The sequence below is a fragment of the Pseudophryne corroboree genome, chromosome 6 (assembly GCF_028390025.1).
Source record: "Pseudophryne corroboree isolate aPseCor3 chromosome 6, aPseCor3.hap2, whole genome shotgun sequence".
NCBI classification, from domain to species: Eukaryota; Metazoa; Chordata; class Amphibia; order Anura; family Myobatrachidae; genus Pseudophryne; species Pseudophryne corroboree.
In genome coordinates this window covers 730,038,699-730,062,439 of record NC_086449.1, presented here as the reverse complement: position 1 = coordinate 730,062,439, position 23,741 = coordinate 730,038,699, and the positions used below count along the sequence as shown (strand labels likewise).

Genomic DNA, 23,741 nt, shown 5'->3' with positions numbered 1-23,741 from the left:
CATCAGGCTTTTGCAGAAGAAGCTGGAGACATTGAAGGAGGAGCTAAAACAGAGCGATTCCGCTAGGCATGTGGGACTTGTGGATGGAGCCCTTAATTCGCTTAACCAGGATTCACGGGTGGTCAATCTGTTGAAATCAGAGCACTACATTTTGGCCACCGTGCTCGATCCTAGATTTAAAACCTACGTTGTATCTCTCTTTCCGGCAGACACAAGTCTGCAGAGGTTCAAAGACCTGCTGGTGAGAAAATTGTCAAGTCAAGCGGAACGTGACCCGTCAACATCTCCTCTTTCACATTCTCCCGCAACTGGGGGTGCGAGGAAAAGGATAAGAATTCCGAGCCCACCCGCTGGCGGTGATGCAGGGCAGTCTGGAGCGAGTGCTGACATCTGGTCCGGACTGAAGGACCTGCCAACGATTACTGACATGTCGTCTACTGTCACTGCATATGATTCTCTCACCATTGAAAGAATGGTGGAGGATTATATGAGTGACCGCATCCAAGTAGGCACGTCAGACAGTCCGTACGTATACTGGCAGGAAAAAGAGGCAATTTGGAGGCCCTTGCACAAACTGGCTTTATTCTACCTAAGTTGCCCTCCCTCCAGTGTGTACTCCGAAAGAGTGTTTAGTGCAGCCGCTCACCTTGTCAGCAATCGGCGTACGAGGTTACTTCCAGAAAATGTGGAGAAGATGATGTTCATCAAAATGAATTATAATCAATTCCTCCGTGGAGACATTCACCAGCAACAATTGCCTCCAGAAAGTACACAGGGACCTGAGATGGTGGATTCCAGTGGGGACGAATTAATAATCTGTGAGGAGGGGGATGTACACAGTGAAAGGGGTGAGGAATCGGAGGATGATGATGAGGTGGACATCTTGCCTCTGTAGAGCCAGTTTGTGCAAGGAGAGATTGATTGCTTCTTTTTTTGGTGGGGCCCAAACCAACCAGTCATTTCAGTCACAGTCGTGTGGCAGACCCTGTCGCTGAAATGATGGGTTCGTTAAAGTGTGCATGTCCTGTTTATACAACATAAGGGTGGGTGGGAGGGCCCAAGGACAATTCCATCTTGCACCTCTTTTTTCTTTCATTTTTCTTTGCATCATGTGCTGTTTGGGGACTATTTTTTTGAAGTGCCATCCTGCCTGACACTGCAGTGCCACTCCTAGATGGGCCAGGTGTTTGTGTCGGCCACTTGGGTCGCTTAGCTTAGTCACACAGTGACCTTGGTGCGCCTCTTTTTTTCTTTGCATCATGTGCTCTTTGGGGACTATTTTTTTGAAGTGCCATCCTGCCTGACACTGCAGTGCCACTCCTAGATGGGCAAGGTGTTTGTGTCGGCCACTTGGGTCGCTTAGCTTAGTCACACAGCGACCTTGGTGCGCCTCTTTTTTTTTTTGCATCATGTGCTGTTTGGGGACAATTTTTTTGAAGTGCCATCCTGTCTGACACTGCAGTGCCACTCCTAGATGGGCCAGGTGTTTGTGTCGGCCACTTGGGTCGCTTAGCTTAGTCACACAGCTACCTCATTGCGCCTCTTTTTTTCTTTGCATCATGTTCTGTTTGGGGACTATTTTTTTGAAGTGCCATCCTGCCTGACACTGCAGTGCCACTCCTAGATGGGCCAGGTGATTGTGTCGGCCACTTGGGTCGCTTAGCTTAGTCACACAGCGACCTTGGTGCGCCTCTTTTTTTCTTTGCATCATGTGCAGTTTGGGGACTATTTTTTTGAAGTGCCATCCTGCCTGACACTGCAGTGCCACTCCTAGATGGGCCAGGTGTTTGTGTCGGCCACTTGGGTCGCTTAGCTTAGTCACACAGCGACCTTGGTGCGCCTCTTTTTTTCTTTGCATCATGTGCTGTTTGGGGACTATTTTTTTGAAGTGCCATCCTGCCTGACACTGCAGTGCCGCTCCTAGATGGGCCAGGTGTTTGTGTCGGCCACTTGGGTCGCTTAGCTTAGTCACACAGCGACCTTGGTGCGCCTCTTTTTTTCTTTGCATCATGTGCTGTTTGGGGACAATTTTTTTGAAGTACCATCCTGCCTGACACTGCAGTGCCACTCCTAGATGGGCCAGGTGTTTGTGTCGGCCACTTGTGTCGCTTAGCTTAGCCATCCAGCGACCTCGGTGCAAATTTTAGGACTAAAAATTATATTGTGAGGTGTGAGGTGTTCAGAATAGACTGGAAATGAGTGGAAATTATGGTTATTGAGGTTAATAATACTATGGGATCAAAATGACCCCCAAATTCTATGATTTAAGCTGTTTTTTAGGGTTTTTTTGAAAAAAACACCCGTATCCAAAACACACCCGAATCCGACAAAAAAATTTCGGTGAGGTTTTGCCAAAACGCGTCCGAATCCAAAACACGGCCGTGGAACCGAATCCAAAACCAAAACACAAAACCCGAAAAATGTCCGGTGCACATCACTACTTCTCTCCCCTCAGTCCCACGATGCAGGGAGCCTGTTGCCAGCAGTGCTCCCTGAAAATAAAAAACCTAACAAAAGTCTTTTTCAGAGAAACTCAGTAGAGCTCCCCTGCAGTGAATCCAGTCTCCTCTGGGCACAGGATCTAACTGAGGTCTGGAGGAGGGGCATAGAGGGAGGAGCCTGTGCACACCCATCTAAAGTCTTTAGAGTGCCCATGTCTCCTGCGGAGCCCGTCTATACCCCATGGTCCTTACGGAGTCCCCAGCATCCTGTAGGACGTAAGAGGAATGCAATTTATTTTGCATCGTATTCACTATGTCTATAAATAGGACCACGTGTTCTCAAACAAAACAGGCCCCGCAGGTGCGTGGGCCCACCGGGAATCTTCCCTGTGAACCGGATGGCCAATCCGCCTCTGCACACACATCACGCAGGGAGAGAGAGAGGACCTAATGCTTCTGCAGCATCCTCTCTCCCCAGCCCAGGGCACAGGAGCGTCCCTTCTCAGCCCCTGTCCAAGATGCTGCTGCCTGCAGGGAATGGGGTAGAGGTGGTGGGTCCTGAGCCCCCACCAGGCTACAACAGGCACGGGCCCTGGTAAATAGTACCCACTCCCCCCCCCCCCCTCCACACCACTCTCGCGCCACTCACCATCAGTCGCACCACAGAAACTTGCTTCAGCCCAATGGCATGTGCAGAGTCTCCGTCTGACCATGGCCTCCTATATCTGCAGCCGTTTCCATTGACATGCCCGCTACACTTTTATAACGCTCACTGAACGGGCCATTTTTGCATGCTGTACCAGCCACCTCCCACTCCCCGCCCAGGAACGTCGTCACTTTTCTGCAACATTTTTGATACCACCTGTCCCAACTGCAGCAGCGTCTTTGTGCATACACTCTGAAACGCATGCGCTGTAGGAGTTTCAGAAATTCTGCGCAGTTGCAAAAAATCTCCCAGCTACGTGACCATGTGCAGTGCTTGCAGCTTAGAATCAGGCCATTCATTTGGTACAGTATCTCTTTAATGGTGATAGGAAAACGGTGCTTTAATCTTTCATAATCAGAGCCAAACCATAATCAATATGTAATATATCTGAAGATGTATTATGTTTGAGTTATATTACAGTTATTTGATGGTAATGTGTTTTACCTAACACTGGAGCGGTTCGGCCACTATGCTGTGATAAATGGCTGTAAAATGAAATTGTGCTTACACTGAATATAATTAATATAGTTTATTCCAAGAGATCCCCCGTGTTCTGCCCAGTTCCCTTGGATCTATAGAGCTGATTACACAATGTTCAAAGGTCTAGAACAGATGGAAACTCCTATTTCATTACAGTTACCAGCAGGACCCGAGGCTGGTTATATACGCAGATTAGCTACGACATTTGTTATAGCAATTTAACAGCTAGCCAGCACACCAATAGCACTCTTTATTCAGGATAAATACAGTAGCATAAAAAGTAAAACTGTGTATGGATATGGGCAGTGGCGTAACTACTGCACCCGCAGCCCTCGCGGTGGCTTGGGGGTGAGGGGCTGCGGGGGCGCCACTGATTTAGAGCAGATTGACATGCGGACGAGCGTCCGCATGTCAATCTGTTGTCACTAACCCTCCCTGCTGTAAGGAGGGACACGGAGGGCACAGCGCGCGCCTCTCCCGTGTCCCTCCTGCATCTCCGTCGGCGTCGGGTCTAATAAAGGAAGTGCCGTTCGTGAGCTCTGATTCGCTCACGAACCGGCATTTCCTTTATTAGACCCGACGGAGATGCAGGAGGGACACGGGAGAGGCGCGCGCTGTGCCCTCCTTGTCCCTCCAACACAGCAGCTGGGGAGCGCGCTGTGGGGGGGGGCACTGAGGGGACATATATGGCACTGGGGAGGGCACTGAGGGGGCATATATGGCACTGAGGGGGCATATATGGCACTGAGGGGGCACCGAGGGGGCATATATGGCACTGTATGTGTACCTGGCACATGAAGGGCGCTATATTTGGCACTGGGGGCATGCGAGTACCTGGCACCGTGGGGGAATATCTGGCACTGGGGACATATGTGGCACTGGGAGCACAGCCCTAGCAACAAGCACTACCCCCTAGCAACGAGCATGACACCCAGTGCATGAAACCCCTGGCAACGAGCATGACACCCTGAGCATGAAAACCCATGGCACCGTGCATGGAACCAAGAGCATGAAACCCCTGGCATCGAGCAGGTAATTTAAAAGTAATTAGAAGCCTTACTGTAGGACTTAATGTGTAATGGGCATTACGGTGTGTGGCATAAACTATCACGGACATTGCGGTGTGTGTCATAATGTGTCACAGGCATTACGGTGTGTGGCATACTATATCACGGGCATTGTGGTATGTGGTATAATGTCTCAGAGGCATTTCAGTGTGGCATAGGGTATAACGGGCATTGCGGTATGTGTCACAGGCATTACGGTGTATGGTATACTATATCACGGGCATTGTGATATGTGGTATAATGTCTCAAGGTCATTGCAGTGTGTGGCATAATGAACCCCCGGACATTGCGGTGTGTGTCATAATGTGTCAGGCATTACGGTGTGTTGTATACTATATCACGGGCATTGTGGTATGTGGTATAATGTCTCAGGGTCATTGCAGTGTGGCATAATGTATAACGGGCATTGCGGTATATGTCAGGCATTACTGTGTGTTGTATACTATATCACGGGCATTGTGGTATGTGGTACAATGTCTCAGGGTCATTGCAGTGTGTGTCATAATGTGTCACAGGCATTGTATGTGCTATAATCTATCAGGGGCATTGCAGTGTGTAGCATAATGTATAACGGGCATTGCGATTCCTGTCGTCATGTGACACAGGCATTACGGTGTGTGGCATAATGTGTCACAGACATTGTATGTGCTATAATGTATCAGGGGCATTGCAGTGTGTAGCATAATGTATAACGGGCATTGCGATTCCTGTCGTCATGTGTCACAGGCATTACGATGTGTGGCATAATGTGTCACAGGCATTACGGTGTGTGGCATAATGTGTCGGGGGCATTATGGTGTGTGCATATTGTGTCATGTGCATTATTGTGTGTGGAATAATGTCTAAGGGCCATTGCAGTATGTGGCATAATGTATACTGGGCATTACTATAAGGAGGAAAAATGACAAATAATGTAAGGGGCATGAATCAGGATTATTTTTCTTTCCTGTGGTGGCTAACGTCTGGGCGTGCAGGTTGCAAAACTGGGGTATAAGGTAGTCTTTTTCTGCAATGCCACGCCCCTTTATGCAAAGCCACGCCCATTCTAACGAAGTCACACCACTTTTGCGGCACGCGAGCATGTTTGTCCCTTTAATAGTGCCAATTATGGGGGGGGGGGAAGGGGGGGCGCCGAAGAATTTTTTGGCTTGGGGGAGAAAAACTTCTAGTTACGCCACTGGATATGGGACATAAAACAGTCAAGCCAACATTAAATGCAGTTAAAATTAAAATCAAATTGAAAAATCAAACATTGGGGTAATTCAGAGTTGATCGCAGCAGCAAGTTTGTTAGCAGTTGGTCAAAACCATGTGCACTGCAGGGGGAGCAGATATAACATTTGCAGAGAGCGTAATACCCCTTTCACACCGCAGCTTGTACCCGGTAAATTGCCGTTTTTACTGGCTTCCTAAACGGTTCGGGCTGCGTTGTGAAAGGGTCACCTTCAATTTACCGTTTACAAAATACCGGTATTTTGAAACGGTAAAAAAGCAGGGTCCTACCCGTTTCAGACCCGTTTCATTGTGCAGTATGAAAGGGTCTGAAACGGTATTTGCAAGCCCCAGAAGGTGATAGGCTGTCTCCATGTGTGATGTCACCAGGCAGAAGCAGGAAATAAACATTTAAAATGACAACCACTGTTTTGTATGGGTGAAACGGGTTCAGTGTGATAGGTACCAAAACGGTAATGAAATGGTAATATACTGGTTACAACATGTGATGTAAATGGGGTTTAACTGCTCAGACCCGTTTAAGAACCGTTTAAAGAACCGTTTCAAAAGCAGGTTTTGCGATGTGAAAGCAGCATTAGACTTGGGTGGGTTATATTGTTTCTGTGCAGGGTAAATACTGGCTGCTTTATTTTTACACTGCAATTTAGATGTCAGTTTGAATACACCCCACCCAAATCTAACTCTCTCTGCATGTTATATCTACCCCCCTGCACTGCACATGGTTTTGCCCAACTGCTAACAAAATTCCTGCTGCGATCAACTTGGAATTACTCCCATTGTTAGGAAGAAACAACTTGCTACAGTGCCTATAGCTCACATGGTAAGTATAGTAGGAAAAATCCATTGGTTTGCAAAGGAAAAGCTGTTTTTGCCTATAGCAACCGATCAGATTGAATTTCCCAAATTCCGCCATTACAGACCAGGGTTTAAGGATATCCATGTTTGCGTTCAGATGATTAAATCAAATTGACTGAGATAATAATTAACCGCTTGACTGGCTAAGATTTTTTGCTAAGACCGCTCAGAAATTGACGGTCCTTGTTATGATGGAATTAGGTTAAGAACATTTGTTTAAAATGCATCCAACACAATTTTATTTAAAGAAAAAAAAATTATTGCAATTGCAAATTATCAATTGTTGTCAAACATCGGTGACTGATAAATCGGATCACCGACCATTGCAACATCACAACTTTCTTGGTGAGTGCTGCTGAGCTGCCTGATCAGCAGTGATTGGCTCAACTGCATGGCAGGCACTGGATAAGGGAACAAGGGAGCAGAGAAGCCGGGAGGTCCTCTGAGATCGGCAACTGCTGTAAGATTGGTAAGTGTGCAGTGGGTGTTTCTGACCGATCACATCAGATGCAACCATGGGGGTAATTCCAAGTTGATCGCAGCAGGAATTTTTTTTAGCAGTTGGGCAAAACCATGTGCACTGCAGGGGGGGCAGATATAACATTTGCAGAGAGAGTTAGATTTGGGTGGGTTATTTTGTTTCTGTGCAGGGTAAATACTGTCTGCTTTATTTTTACACTGCAATTTAGATTGCAGATTGAACTCACCACACCCAAATCTCTCTCTCACTGCAAATGTTATATCTGCCCCCCCTGCAGTGCACATGGTTTTGCCCAACTGCTAAAAAATGTCCTGCTGCGATCAACTTGGAATTAGGCCCCATGTCAGGGAAAGCCGTGCCTGGTGTGACTGCATCTGATGCGACCACACCAGGCAAGTGGTTAACCTGTCCCCTAGCACGGATAGCCTTAAAACCTGGACTGTAATGGCGGAGTTCGGGAAACTCTGGATTATGGGGTGTGTTAAATTATTGATGATGGGGGTAATTCCAAGTTGATCGCAGCAGGATTTTTGATAGCAACTGGGCAAAACCATGTGCACTGCAGGGGAGGCAGATATAACATGTGCAGAGAGAGTTAGATTTGGGTGGGTTATTGTTTCTGTGCAGGGTAAATAGTGGCTGCTTTATTTTTACACTGCAAATTAGATTGCAGATTGAACACACCACACCCAAATCTAACACTCTCTGCACATGTTATATCTGCCTCCCCTGCAGTGCACATGGTTTTGCCCAGTTGCTATCAAAAATCCTGCTGCGATCAACTTGGAATTACCCCCGATGTGCGACTATTTACAGTGACCCAACATCACTGATTTTCCAAGGCACCTCTGAGATGTTGGTGGTTGCGAGGTATTGGAGAAACGGTCGGAATGCCGGCACCTTTGGCCATCCCCACTAATTGAGCAACATCATTTTTATCCTAACGCAATCTTTACTGAGGCGAAGCAGGAAGCAGCAATGTCAAGATCTATTAACATCCCGGATGAGGAAGGGGCGGAGTGAAAACTCTCCCCTCCTGCAATTGCTGCAAGACACCCCACAACACACAGCGCTGTGCCTCTTCCCGGCTGGCTTCGGTGTGCATGCACGAGATCTCACTACTCACGCAAGTATGCAGCCCCGGAGCCAGCACCCACCGCAGCCAGGGACAGCGCTGTCCCTGCTATGGTGTATGGACAACGACGCCTGAGGCGGTATCAGTGAACATAACGTGCGCTGATACCACTTCTCTCCCATATCACCGATTCATACATTTACCCCTCTGTGTCCTGACTACCTCATTAGGCAACTTTCGCTTTCAGATGCTGTCACATGGAAATTAGAAATATTAGAGGGTTAAGAGAACGGAGGACATTTTATATGGCTGTAGTGACATAAAATTCTGAATAGCAGGCTGAATGAAGCAGCTGGAGAAGTGGTAGTATCCATGGTAACGATGGGCCTATGAGGTGACTGAGGAGTCTGGTGATGGGAGGGGCTTAGGCCTTATAAGGAGAGGACTGATTAGGTTCTCCCTCCCTTTTTCCTCAGTGAAAATTGAACAGTGAAGTGCTCTGCATTTGTTGTACTGTATTGTGTATTATTTGTGATTTTGTGGTGTTTTTCTTCTCATTTCCTTTCCATCTTTACTAATCTTTAAGCTTTTCATCCTCCTTTTATTCTTGAACTTTCTCTTATTTATCTTTCCTATCTTTTAACATGCCGAGGCCCAGTCGTGCTGTGCGTCCCCCTGTTCGTTTTATCGACAGTGGGGTAAGGGATGCTGCTGGCTTAGTGTCAGGTAGTGGGCAGCAGAGGTCAGTACAGACAAGAAGTCAGGTTAGAAATAATGTGGGGAATGTCGCCACCAGGGGTCGGGCTCGACCGCCTGAGAGGCTTTTGGCGGGCGAAGGTGCGTCACGCAGAGGCCGGGTCAGTAGCGAGTCTGTGACACGAGCTGCTGTTGGGAGTGACAATTCTAGAAACTTCTCAAAGGAACCAGTTTCCGTGAATAACATGTCGCGAAGTGTGGGAGCTACGGGGGAGTCGTCGAGCGGGGTGTTAAGGAGAATATTAACATCCCGAGGTGTTACCTCAGGAGTTCATGTGCCGGAGGTACGCCGCGGTCGCCCCGTGGGCCCGCGGGGGTCCGTGGCTGCCAGAGGTGGTCGAAGAAGTTCGATTCTTAATAGAGGTGAGCACATTGGGAGATGTACAAGATTTCATGAGTCGGTGCAAGGAGAGGGGGCACCCAATAGTGGCATTACAATGGGATCGGTTAGTGATATAAACAACAGCGCTGACACGGTTGTAGCGGGACAGGGCGCGAGCACATTGGGTATTAGTAATGCGGGAAGACAGCTTGTAAGGCCCTCCACGGGTAATATTAGGAGTAAAAAAGGAACAGGGGAGCTACGTGGTATGAGGGGCACAGTACCGGGGAGATCTGATGCTCATGCGGTATGCTTGGGAGGTAATGGAGCTGGATTCAATTCGTCTGAGGTAGCGTCTATATGCACCTCGGTTATATCAGCGCTGGTCCCGGTGCTGAATGCCAATAATGCTGAAAGGTATTTTTTGTGGGGGCAGAATCCTGCCGATTTGCAGAGGGATGGAGTTGATGAATCAGGGGCGGCTGTTTTACAGGCCAGATCGGGTGGAGGTAATAGGGGCAATATGAATGTTAGTGAATTTTTGGTAGATGTTTCTCCTTGCTTTTCTACAGAGGAGTCCCTTGCAGCACCTGAGGTGCAGGACGATTCTGGGGAATCAGCTGCGGTGGTAGAATCTGCCCTGGACGAGGGTGGTCTTTATGGTGAGTCGATGGTGCACCCTGCAGCGCGCCAGAATGATTCAGCGGTAGGGTCAGGTAACAGGGGAGCAGTCACAGATAAAGTATGTGGTAAAAAAGCGTCAAAAAAGCGTAAGCATAGGCGCAGAGGGCACAGGGACTCATCTACTTCTTCCTCTGAGTCCACGGGTTCATGTGATAGCAGATGCAGGGGTTGCAAGGGAAAAAATAAAAGGAGGCGCAGACATAGTAGCTCCAGTATGTCCTCGGAGGAGGGTCCTGAGGATTCTTTGCAATGCGCTAATACTGCAGTGTTGAGAGGAGTTCGACCTAGAATTAGGGAGCGTATTAGACTAGGAAAATTCGTTAATATATTTGCTTTAACCAGCAAAGGGAGAAAAGCATTAGAAGAGGCGAAAAAGAAATCAGGTATAGGTGAGGAGGCTTATAAGTCTTACTCTAAATGGCAGAAGGGCATGCTTATCTTTGCAGCCTGTTATTTGGAATACAGGCCTCAGGAGCACATGAACATTATTATATATATGTTTTTGCTACACGAATTGGCCAGATCCGGGCGCGGGACAGCTTGTAGGTCCTATGATGAGGAATTTCGTAGAAAACAAAATGGGAAGGAGATTATGGATTTTGGTAAAAAAGATGTGGAGATTTTTGTAGATGTTACCCAGCCTCTTAAGAGTGGTTTAGAGGGTCTGGTGGACAAACAAGGTAATTCCAGCAATAAATGGTTGTTGGGTAAGAATCGGGCAGGCAAGTGCTATGCCTTCAATAATAGTCAATGTACCCTAGGGTTCAAGTGTCGTTTTCGTCATGCTTGTATCCGCTGTGAAGGAACACATCCCATAAAAAACTGCCAGCAAACAGTTAGTGGAAGAGGTAGTTGGCAAAAGCAGGATCAACGAATCCCAGCCGCGGCAGTGTCCAAGTAAGGCAATTGCTTCAGTTAAGTTAACAGGTTTACAATTAACGTGGGGCTTGCAGTTTACAGTTTAAAATAAAAAATAAATAAAGATAGTTGCCCTCCTTTGCCTTATTTAATTTTTCACAGTTGGGGTTGTTCTTAAAAAGATTTCAGGTTAATTCCGATTAATTTAGCATTCATCATTTCCAGTAGCATGTTTTAGGGAGATTGTTCTCTGCCCCATGGCAAAAATTTTTGGGTGGAAAGGGGTCTCACTAGTAACTTGCGTTAAGCATGTTCCGGGCATTGGAAACGAAGTGGCAGAGGCGCTATCGCGTTCTAGTGTCACAGGTTTAGGGTGCTAGCTCCGGATGCGAAGGTATCTGGTGACCCTTGCCCGTTTTATGCCTGGCAGGTTATTCGCCCGGATTGGAGGGATTAGCTTTTCGAGCCCTGGCTCCCTCCACTCTTCGAGGGTACAAAAATGCCATGGGAGAGTGGGAAAGATATGTGCGCCTGCATCAAGATCAAGGTAAGACCGATTACGCAATGTTATTGTATTAGGTGTGGGAATGTTTTAGAGCAGGCAGACCAAGAGGGTTCGTAACACGTTTACTGTCTGCTCTTTCTTATTTCTTGAGACTTTATGGCCGGCATGATTTTACTAAATCTTTCTTTCGAGCAAAGATTTTTAAAGGTTGGACTCGAGTTATGTCCCCTGTACAAGATGCACGTAGACCAAGAACTATTTCAATATTGCGGCGCATGGCGGTCGTGTTGCAGTATGTCTGTGCATCTGATTACGAAACACTTTTATTTACATTGTGTTTCGTCATGGCCTTTTTTGGGGCCTTTAGAGTCAGTGAACTGGTGGCTGCTTCGAAATCAGCAAGGTCACCTATGCTTCGTGAACACGTGTCATTGGAAGAGGGAAGCTTATGGTGCAAAGTACAACGTTCCAAAACGGACCAATTGGGCAAAGGTTGTTGGGTTGTTTTGAATTGTGTTAATAACATAGAGATTTGTCCTGTGTCTTTGGCGAGGATTTATTCGAAGACAAGGTCTGATGTGCCAGGTCCATGGTTGCAGCATTTGGATGGTATGCCGGTGACTCAATTTCAATTTAGACGGGTGATGGAACGTTGTATTTGCGCGATGGGTTTGCTGGTATCGAGATATGGTACCCATTCGTTTCGAATAGGTGCGGCGACAACAGCAGCTGCGGAAGGCTGTTCGAACGGGAAAATTAGAGCCTTGGGAAGGTGGAAGTCTGATGTATTTCGGAAATATATCAGGTTTTGACCTGTTTTTTAAAAAAAAAAAAAAAAAAAAAAGAAAGAAAATCAGACTTGAGGTTTCAGCCACTCGCCATATTTGGGGGTCTTGAGGAATTTTTTATCCTGTCAGGTGCCTTAAGCCTGGGGGATTCAAACCCGCCTGGCAGGTGTGTTTTTCGCCTCTCGTCAAGTCTGATCCCCCCCCCCCCCTTATCTAACTTCCTTTGTAAAAGGAGAACAATTCTCTTCAAAAAATAATCACATTAGAGGCCAAATTAAAATATATAAAAAAAAAAAAAAAAAATGTTAAACCATTTTAGCAAGATTTTAAAGGGATGTTTTTGGGGTAATGTTGTTGCAAGATTTTGTTTTAGGGGTTTTTTGTTCAATAAGATTTGTGAATGCTTTTGTATTTTCAGATTTGCGCTTGGATGGGTGTCCGATTTGGATCATGGGGCACTCATACATTTATTATGGTGAAAGGTCTGGTGTTGAGTGCCTTCAGTCCCCGGAAGCTAATCTGGTCAGATGGATTGGAGTGAGGGGACTTCGGTGGGAGCAAGTCATCCCGCTTTTTTGGCAGCAAGTGGAGAGGTCGGGATACCCCCTGAGGGTGGTGTTCCATGTTGCTGGGAATGATCTGACCAGGAGGTCTGGTTTAGATCTTCGGAAAACCATAGTTAGGGATGTAGTTAGTCTTCAGAACAGGTTGTGTTTTTTGAGTGTAGGTTGGTCGGAGATAATCCCTCGTTTAGTGTGGAGGGGTGCAGACAGACCCGCTGCCATTGAGTTGATCCGGCGCCGGATCAATTCTGTGGTTGGCAGAGCTGTTAGCGAGAATTGGGGGTTTGTGGTCCCACATCCCTCAATTTCAGTTTCTGCTCCTCATCTTTATATGGCCGATGGTGTCCATCTGAATTTGAGGGGCATTGAAATTTTTATGGGTGATTTGTGGTCAGCAATTTTTTCTCAGGAGTTTTATTGATAGGTTGAGGGGTTTTAGGAATAGTTAAGGTTAGTTGTAAGGTAGAGGTATGGTGGCGGGGTTTCGTTGAAACTGTGGCGGGTTGGGACGGCCTTAAATTGTGGCTGTAATTTAAAGAGTTTTATAGGTGCTCAGGAGATGTGAAGGTGGTGGAGTTTGATACATTACGGGGCCGGAGTTCCATCGGACCAGGTGGGCTTCGGTCTCCGGTGGAGTTTGTACACACCTGAGCACCTTTGGGTTGAAGTTGGGGAATACCTTGAGTGGAGAGTTGGCCACGGTATTCCCGATAAGGAGAAAGAACACAAGGGGTGGCAAATGGCCCATGGTGGCCCCTTGTGATGAGTGGGGGGCTGGGCTGAAATTGGGCCCCTTAAGAGCCTCCCCTTGGGATGTATGGGGGCTGGGCTGAAATTGGGCCCTTAATAACCCCCATTTGTTATGCGATGGAGGCCGGGCTGAAGTTGGGCCCTTGCCTCCTCTTGTGTTGTTATCAGCCACAGTTAAAAGGGTAGAATAAATAGGGACATTTAAATAGGCCGTCCCTCCTTGCCACCATACCATTTGGTTAATAAAAGCTGACAATTTTATTGGCAAACATATCCTGGTGTCAGTGTCAGTTATTTCTTTATGGATGTTGGGGTATGCGCATGAATGAAGAACAGTCTATGATAGACATTTTAAGAGAACGGAGGACATTTTATATGGCTGTAGTGACATAAAATTCTGAATAGCAGGCTGAATGAAGCAGCTGGAGAAGTGGTAGTATCCATGGTAACGATGGGCCTATGAGGTGACTGAGGAGTCTGGTGATGGGAGGGGCTTAGGCCTTATAAGGAGAGGACTGATTAGGTTCTCCCTCCCTTTTTCCTCAGTGAAAATTGACCCACCCACCCGCCCTTGAGGAGTTTATTATTGGTGTCGGCTTGGCGGGTTGGGACGGCCTTAAATTGTGGCTGTAATTTAAAGAGTTTTATAGGTGCTCAGGAGATGTGAAGGTGGTGGAGTTTGATACATTACGGGGCCGGAGTTCCATCGGACCAGGTGGGCTTCGGTCTCCGGTGGAGTTTGTACACACCTGAGCACCTTTGGGTTGAAGTTGGGGAATACCTTGAGTGGAGAGTTGGCCACGGTATTCCCGATAAGGAGAAAGAACACAAGGGGTGGCAAATGGCCCATGGTGGCCCCTTGTGATGAGTGGGGGGCTGGGCTGAAATTGGGCCCCTTAAGAGCCTCCCCTTGGGATGTATGGGGGCTGGGCTGAAATTGGGCCCTTAATAACCCCCATTTGTTATGCGATGGAGGCCGGGCTGAAGTTGGGCCCTTGCCTCCTCTTGTGTTGTTATCAGCCACAGTTAAAAGGGTAGAATAAATAGGGACATTTAAATAGGCCGTCCCTCCTTGCCACCATACCATTTGGTTAATAAAAGCTGACAATTTTATTGGCAAACATATCCTGGTGTCAGTGTCAGTTATTTCTTTATGGATGTTGGGGTATGCGCATGAATGAAGAACAGTCTATGATAGACATTTTATTCAGATTCTGCTTTTTAGCAGAATCTGCAATCCATTCTATCACATGGCTAGTGGCTGCGACCGCAATTTAATTGCGGTAGCAGCAACTGTGGATGACCCCCATCAGCCACAGCTATGCTGCGTATGCAAGCGGTTCCCCGCCATTTTCTTGATTGGAGCGGCTGCGTGACGTCACACACTGAAAGCACCATTTACTAGCCCCTGTTTTGCCGCCGTCCCCCACCTGCCCTGCGAACACTGTCAATCAGGCAGGGGTGTTTGCAGCTAATGCAATCAGATTGCATTGGCTGCTAGCGCAGGGCGGGACTAGCACCGCCAACAGGATTATTGCGGTCACATCGATTAGCAAGGCGACCTGAATAACCCCCCTATTCTGCTATTGATGTGGGAGGAGGTGTGGTGAGAATGTGTTGCTACAGGCAGAGAGAAAGGCAATAATGTGCCGTTAGGGGGTGGGGGGTGGTGAGGGGATAATACATTTTGCTGGGGTAGTGGTGTAGGAAGAATGTGTTGCTATAGGTGGGGAAAGGGGTAATATATCGCTGAAGGCGTAATAGTGGAGAATGTGTTACTATAGAAAGGGTGGGGGATATGTTACTGCTGAGGTGATAGGAGAATTTGTTACTGCAGAGGTTATGGGGGGCAGTTACTGTAGATGCACACTTCCCAACGTGCAAAATAAGCCCTTCCACAGTCTACCCCAATCATTAAGGCCAGATTCTTTCTAAATATCCACTTTTGGGTGAAACAACACCTCTTTCATGTAAGCCACCACCCTTTTCAGGGCCCATGATTGAGAAATGACATAAATGCAAAAAAATTCTATGCAATTTACATGTTTAAGTAAGTTAAGGTTTACTTCAGACCACCTCTGCTCTCCTTGGCAATCACTTATAAGGCAAAACCATGCCTTGTAAGTGACTGCCCCTTTAAAAAAACATACGCGTTCAGCCGGCATGCTGCATGGCCGCTGAACTCTGGCGGCATTACATCCGGCCCAGGATTTAATGTTGAGCAGTCTAGGGGCATTCTGGTGCGCGGTGTATATGTGATATGCACCAAACCTCAGAAAACTTTGGGCAGTAGGGATGGTGTAATGGTTATCATTACTGCCTCACAGGAATGAGGTCATGGGTTCGACTCCCACCATGGCCCTAACTGTGTGGAGTTTGTATGTTCTCTCCGTACTTGCGTGAGTTTCCTCTGGGTACACCGGTTTCCTCCCACAATCCAAAAATATACTGGTAGGTTAATTGACTCCATATAAAATTAACCCTAGCATGAATGTGTGTGTAAATGTGGTAGGGAATATAGATTGTACGCTCCACTGGGGCAGGGATTGATGTGAGTGGCCAAATATTCTCTGTATAGCGCTGCAGATTATGTGTGTGCTATGTGAATAACTGGTAGTAAATAAATAAATAAAACTGCATATTCTGAAGTTTGACTGCAAAAAGGTGCATTAATGCATCCCACCCTAGATCTTTAAATGTGAGTCTTCCATTGTATGGGAACCTCTTAAGCCGAAAGTAAATCATGTGTGCATTGGTCCAAAGAGCACATTTGTAGATTGTAGAGCTGTATGCATCTTAAGATGCACCAGCATTTGCATATGCGGCTACACATCATCAGTGAGTTCTTGCATATCTTCTCAGTGTATTTTCGTACAAAGACGCAGTCGTGGCGGGTTTAGCGTACATCTCTGAATCAGGCTGTACGTGCATATGACTCCGCACTGATGTTCTCGTATGTGTCCACTTTCTGAGCTTGCCCTGTACATAAAGCAAGACATATTCCGCGAATGGGCGTAGACTGAAGGCTGCACCAACCCCTCTACAAACAGCTCACATTATACAATTGTAATAGTGTGATTCTAAGATTAAGGTTTATCTTCATTTACATATTCATTGTTTCCCATTTCAGATACCCTGGTGTTCCATCTGGAGTTCAAGAAGAAAAAGGAACAAAATACATTTTTCAAGTCTATGAAAAAGATCAACCAACACAAAGTCATTAATGTTTTGAATATTAAGCTGAAATATGTTGTTTAATAAAGTTTAACATTTATCATATATAACACTATTTCCCTTATAGACCAATATGCTGTGGAGCAGAGCCGTAACTAGACTTTTTGGTGCCCTGTGCCAGAAAGAGAATTGCCCCCCACTCCCCCTATATTTTTCCAATAGGGAAATAAGGCGCATGCCTCGTGGGGAAGGGGCATGACCAAATTGATTCCAGAGAAAGCCCATGCTATGTTGCCCCTTACCACACACACATATTTTATATATACAGTATATATATATATATATATATATATATATATATACATATATATATATACCACATTTATGCACTCAACTCGAGAGCTCGCCACCATTCAGCCACAATACCGCTCATTAAATAACACATTTCAATATACCACCACACCCAAGACTCAAACCCACAACCTGCTGCGTCCCAGCCAATCACCCCACCCACCGAGCCACTTGATCCCACATAAAAACTATGATATATCTAACTATATGAAGCTACCTGTACCCGTAAAAAAATAACCAGCATCATAATCAAGGCCGGCCCGAGCCTAATTTTTTTGGTAAGCGAATATATTTTTGGCACCCCTTAGTGGAATATGTAATAGACATAACAGTGGTGTACACACTATTAATTACAAAATATACAGTAAGCTCTGAAGTTCACCTGTATTATAATATTTTATTTTTCTCTGACGTCCTAGTGGATGCTGGGGACTCCGTAAGGACCATGGGGAATAGACGGCTCCGCAGGAGACTGGGCACATCTAAGAAATATTTAGGACTATCTGGTGTGCACTGGCTCCTCCCCCTATGACCCTCCTCCAAGCCTCAGTTAGATTTCTGTGCCCGGCTGAGCTGGACGCACACTAGGGGCTCTCCTGAGCTCCTAGAAGAAAGTATAGTTTAGGTTTTTTATTTTCAGTGAGTCCTGCTGGCAACAGGCTCACTGCAACGAGGGACTAAGGGGAGAAGAAGCGAACCTACCTAAGTGGTGGTAGCTTGGGCTTCTTAGGCTACTGGACACCATTAGCTCCAGAGGGATCGAACACAGGACCCGACCTCGTCGTCCGTTCCCGGAGCCGCGCCGCCTTCCCCCTTACAGAGCCAGAAACAAGAAGGTGGTCCGGAAAATCGGCGGCTGAAGACTTCTGTCTTCTCCAAGGTAGCGCACAGCACTGCAGCTGTGCGCCATTGCTCCTCATGCACACCACACACTGCGGTCACTGATGGGTGCAGGGCGCTGGGGGGGGGGGGGGGGCGCCCTGAGCAGCAATAATAACACCTTGGCTGGCAAAACTAACACCATATATAGCCCCAGAGGCTATATAGGTGTATATTAACCCCTGCCAGAAATGATAAAATAGCGGGAGAAAGCCCGCCGAAAAAGGGGCGGAGCCAACTCCCTCAGCACACTGGCGCCATTATTCCCTCACAGCTTCGCTGGAAGGAAGCTCCCTGGCTCTCCCCTGCAGTCCTGCACTACAGAAAGGGTAAAAAAGAGAGGGGGGGCACAATTTAGGCGCAGTATATATATATATATATTATAGCCAGCTATAGGGGAAAACACTCTGTATAGTGATATCCCTGTGTTATATAGCGCCCTGGTGTGTGCTGGCATACTCTCCCTCTGTCTCCCCAAAGGGCTTTGTGGGGTCCTGTCCTCTGTAAGAGCATTCCCTGTGTGTCTGCTGTGTGTCGGTACTGCTGTGTCGACATGTATGATGAGGATAATGATGTGGAGGCGGAGCAAATGCCTGTGAATGTGATGTCACCCCCTGCGGGGTCGACACCAGTGTGGATGGACTTATGGAAGGAATTACGTGACAGTGTCAGCTCCTTACATAAAAGGTTTGACGACATAGGACAGCCGGCTACTCAGCTTGTGCCTGTCCAAGCGTCTCAAATGTCATCAGGGGCTATAAAACGCCCGCTACCTCAGATGACAGATACAGATGTCGACACGGATACCGACTCCAGTGTCGACGATGATGAGACGAGTGTACCCTCCAATAGTTCCACCTGTTATATGATTGAGGCTATGAAAAATGTTTTACACATTTCTGATGATACCCCAGGTACCACAAAAAAGGGTATTATGTTTGGTGAGAAAAAACTACCAGTAGTTTTTCCTGCATCTGAGGAATTAAATGAGGTGTGTGAGGAAGCGTGGACTTCCCCAGATAAGAAATTGATCATTTCTAAACGGTTATTGGCTGCGTACCCTTTCCCGCCAGAGGATAGGTCACGCTGGGAAACACCCCCTAGGGTAGATAAAGCATTGACACGCTTATCAAAGAAGGTGGCACTACCGTCTCCGGATACGGCCGCCCTAAAAGAACCTGCTGATAGAAAGCTGGAAAGTACCCTAAAAGCTATATACACACACACTGGCATTATATTGAGACCCGCTATTGCATCAGCTTGGATGTGCAGTGCTGCTGCTGCGTGGTCAGACTCCCTGTCGGAAAACATTGATACCATGGATAGGGACAATATTTTGCTAACGATTGACCATATAAAAGACGCGGTTTTATACATGCGTGATGCACAGAGGGATATTTGCCGGCTGGCATCAAAAATAAGTGCTATGTCCATTGCCGCCAGACGGGGGTTATGGACTAGGCAATGGTCAGGTGATGCCGACTCCAAGCGGCACATGGAAGTTTTACCCTATAAAGGGGCGGAACTTTTTGGGGAAGGTCTTTCAGACCTCGTTTCCACAGCTACTGCTGGGAAATCGACTTTTTTGCCACAGGCTACCCCACAGCAAAAGAGAGCACCGTATTATCAGGTACAGTCCTTTTGGCCCCAGAAAAACAAGCGGGCTAGAGGCTCATCCTTTCTGCCGAGGGGCAGAGGAAGGGGAAAAAAGCTGCAAAACACAGCTAGTTCCCAGGAGCAGAAGTCCTCCCCTGCGTCCGGTAAGTCCACAGCATGACGCTGGGGCTGCTCAGGCGGAATCGGGAACGGTGGGGGCACGTCTCAGGTTTTTCAGCACACAGTGGGCTCTCTCACAAGTGGATCCCTGGGTCCTTCAAGTAGTATCTCAGGGGTACAGGCTGGAATTCGAGACGTCTCCCCCCCGCCGTTTCCTAAAATCTGCCTTGCCGGCAACTCCCTCTGCCAGGGAGGCAGTGTTGGTGGCTATTCAAAAACTGTATTCACAGAAAGTGATCGTCAAGGTACCCCTCCTTCAGCAAGGAAAGGGTTACTACTCCACAATGTTTGTGGTACCGAAACCGGACGGTTCGGTGAGACCCATCTTAAATTTAAAAACCTTGAACACTTATATCAAAAGGTTCAAGTTCAAGATGGAATCGCTCAGGGCGGTTATTGCGAGCCTGGAGGAGGGGGATTACATGGTATCCCTGGACATCAAGGATGCGTACCTGCATGTCCCCATTTACCCTCCGCACCAGGAGTACCTCAAATTTGTGGTACAGGACTGTCACTATCAGTTCCAGACGCTGCCGTTCGGGTTATCCACGGCACCGAGGGTCTTTACCAAAGTAATGGCCGAAATGATGATACTCCTTCGCAAGAAGGGAGTTTTAATTATCCCGTACTTGGACGATCTCCTGATAAAGGCGAGGTCCAAAGAACAGTTGATAGTGGGGGTGGCACTTTCTCAGGAAGTGCTACAACAGCACGGCTGGATTCTAAACATTCCAAAGTCACAGCTGGTCCCGACGACACGTCTTCTGTTCCTGGGAATGATTCTGGACACAGACCAGAAAAGAGTGTTTCTTCCACTGGAAAAAGCCGAGGAATTGTCATCTCTGGTCAGAGACATTCTAAAACCAGGAAAAGTGTCGGTACATCAATGCACACGAGTCCTGGGAAAAATGGTAGCTTAGTACGAAGCAATTCCATTCGGAAGGTTCCACGCAAGGACGTTCCAGTGGGACCTGTTGGACAAATGGTCCGGGTCCCATCTCCAGATGCAACAGCGGATAACCCTATCGGCCAGAACCAGGGTGTCGCTGCTGTGGTGGCTGCAGAGGGCTCATCTACTAGAGGGCCGCAGATTCGGAATACAGGACTGGGTCCTGGTGACCACGGATGCCAGCCTTCGGGGCTGGGGGGCAGTCACAAAGGGAAGAAATTTCCAAGGACTGTGGTCAAATCAGGAGATTTCTCTTCACATAAATATCCTGGAGCTAAGGGCCATTTACAATGCCCTAAGCCAGGCAAGACCCCTGCTTCAAAACCAGCCGGTATTGATCCAGTCAGACAACATCACGGCGGTCGCCCATGTAAACAGACAGGGTGGCACGAGAAGCAGGATGGCGATAGCAGAAGCCACAAGGATTCTCAGATGGGCAGAGAATCATGTGTTAGCACTGACGGCAGTGTTCATTCCGGGAGTGGACAACTGGGAAGCAGACTTCCTCAGCAGGCACGACCTCCACCCGGGAGAATGGGGACTTCATCCAGAAGTCTTCCAAATGCTGGTCAACCGGTGGGAAAAACCACAGGTAGACATGATGGCGTCCCGCCTCAACAAGAAGTTGAAAAGATATTGCGCCCGGTCAAGAGACCCTCAGGCGATAGCGGTGGACGCTCTAGTGACACCATGGGTGTACCAGTCGGTTTATGTGTTTCCTCCTCTACCTCTCATACCCAAGGTACTGAGAATAATAAGAAGGCGAGGAGTGAAAACCATACTCGTGGTATCGGATTGGCCAAGAAGAGCTTGGTACCCGGAACTTCAAGAGATGCTTACAGAGGACCCTTGGCCTCTGCCGCTCAGACAAGACCTGCTGCAGCAGGGACCCTGTCTGTTCCAAGACTTACCGCGGCTGCGTTTGACGGCATGGCGGTTGAACATCGGATCCTGAAGGAAAAGGGTATTCCGGAGGAAGTCATTCCTACCCTGATCAAAGCCAGGAAGGATGTCACCGCAAGACATTATCACCGCATTTGGCGAAAATATGTTGCTTGGTGTGAGGCCATGAAGGCCCCGACGGAGGAATTTCAACTGGGTCGATTCCTGCACTTCCTGCAAGCAGGGGTGACGTTGGGCCTCAAATTGGGGTCCATAAAGGTCCAGATTTCGGCTCTGTCGATTTTCTTCCAAAAAGAGCTGGCTTCTCTGCCCGAAGTTCAGACTTTTGTCAAAGGAGTACTGCATATTCAGCCTCCTTTTGTGCCCCCAGTGGCACCTTGGGATCTCAATGTGGGTTTGGCATTCCTGAAATCACATTGGTTCGAACCACTTAAGACTGTGGATTTAAAATATCTCACGTGGAAAGTGGTCATGCTGTTGGCCTTGGCGTCGGCCAGGCGGGTTTCAGAATTGGCGGCTTTGTCTTGTAAAAGCCCTTATCTGATTTTCCATATGGATAGGGCAGAATTGAGGACTCGTCCTCAGTTTCTCCCAAAGGTGGTCTCAGCTTTTCACTTAAACCAACCTATTGTGGTGCCTGCGGCTACTAGGGACTTGGAGGATTCCAAATTGCTGGACGTAGTCAGGGCCCTAAAAATGTATATTTCCAGGACGGCTGGAGTCAGAAAGACTGACTCGCTGTTTATCCTGTATGCACCCAACAAGCTGGGTGCTCCTGCTTCTAAGCAGTCTATTGCTCGCTGGATTTGTAGCACTATTCAGCTGGCGCATTCTGCGGTAGGCTTACCGCAGCCTAAATCTGTAAAAGCCCATTCCACACGGAAGGTGGGCTCATCTTGGGCGGCTGTCCGAGGGGTCTCGGCTTTACAACTTTGCCGAGCAGCTACTTGGTCGGGGGCAAACACGTTTGCAAAATTCTACAAATTTGATACCCTGGCTGAGGAGGACCTGGAGTTCTCTCATTCGGTGCTGCAGAGTCATCCGCACTCTCCCGCCCGTTTGGGAGCTTTGAATCCCCATGGTCCTTATGGAGTCCCCAGCATCCACTAGGACGTCAGAGAAAATAAGATTTTACTCACCGGTAAATCTATTTCTCGTAGTCCGTAGTGGATGCTGGGCGCCCATCCCAAGTGCGGATTGTCTGCAATACCTGTACATAGTTATTGTTACAAAAATCGGGTTTTTGTTGTGAGCCATCTCTTCAGAGGCTCCATTTTGTTATCATACTGTTAACCGGGGTTCCTATCACGTGTTATATGGTGTGATTGGTGTGGCTGGTATGAGTCTTACCCGGGATTCAAAAATCCTTCCTTATTGTGTCAGCTCTTCTGGGCACAGTTCCTAACTGAGGCTTGGAGGAGGGTCATAGGGGGAGGAGCCAGTGCACACCAGATAGTCCTAAATCTTTCTTAGATGTGCCCAGTCTCCTGCGGAGCCGTCTATTCCCCATGGTCCTTACGGAGTCCCCAGCATCCACTACGGACTACGAGAAATAGATTTACCGGTGAGTAAAATCTTATTATTTTCCAGTTTAGAATCACATTACCTGTGTTTAACAGGCTGTGTTGCTATCCTCTGTTGTACAGCTGTAATAGCTACTCTACATTGCTGATATGTCATGTGTAATGATATTACTCATTGCAGGAATATTACTATACACACTACATATACTGTAGGCATTACAGATGGAGAACAGAGGATAACAATAGCCTGCATAACACTGTTAATATAATGCTAAACTGGATAATAAAGATCCAGCAGGTACAGAGCAGTATACGCACTGCACCTGCTGACAGCTGCACACTGCACAGTAACACCAGTCATAATGACCATCGCCATGCCTCAGCACACCCACACAGCGGGTTCCCATGCAGCAGCCTGCGCCCTCACTCAGATACTCCCGCCCGGACTAGAGCAGCCTTTCTGGGTAAATTGTTTACTGATTCCGAAACTTTATTGGCAGCAGGCAGGGGCGGATCCAGAACAAAATGACAGGGTGGGCACCATGACAAGGGAAGAGGGATCTTCTGTGCCTTTGGCACGCGCACCACAAATGTGGGTGTGGCCTTGTAACAAAGGGTGTAGC

General features: G+C 47.6%; 1 protein-coding gene across 3 annotated transcripts in view; it reads left to right on the top strand.

The window, feature by feature from the left end:
• Positions 1-16,847, top strand: part of LOC134935628 (dihydrofolate reductase-like) — a 146,532-nt gene extending 129,685 nt beyond the window's left edge. For all 3 annotated transcript variants that reach the window (XM_063930566.1, XM_063930565.1, XM_063930564.1), the window contains one exon: positions 16,694-16,847. In XM_063930566.1, coding sequence (XP_063786636.1) covers positions 16,694-16,787 — 94 coding nt within the window. In that variant the 3' untranslated portion in view covers positions 16,788-16,847. The remainder of the gene's footprint in view (positions 1-16,693) is intronic.
• The last annotated feature ends 6,894 nt before the right edge of the window (positions 16,848-23,741 follow it).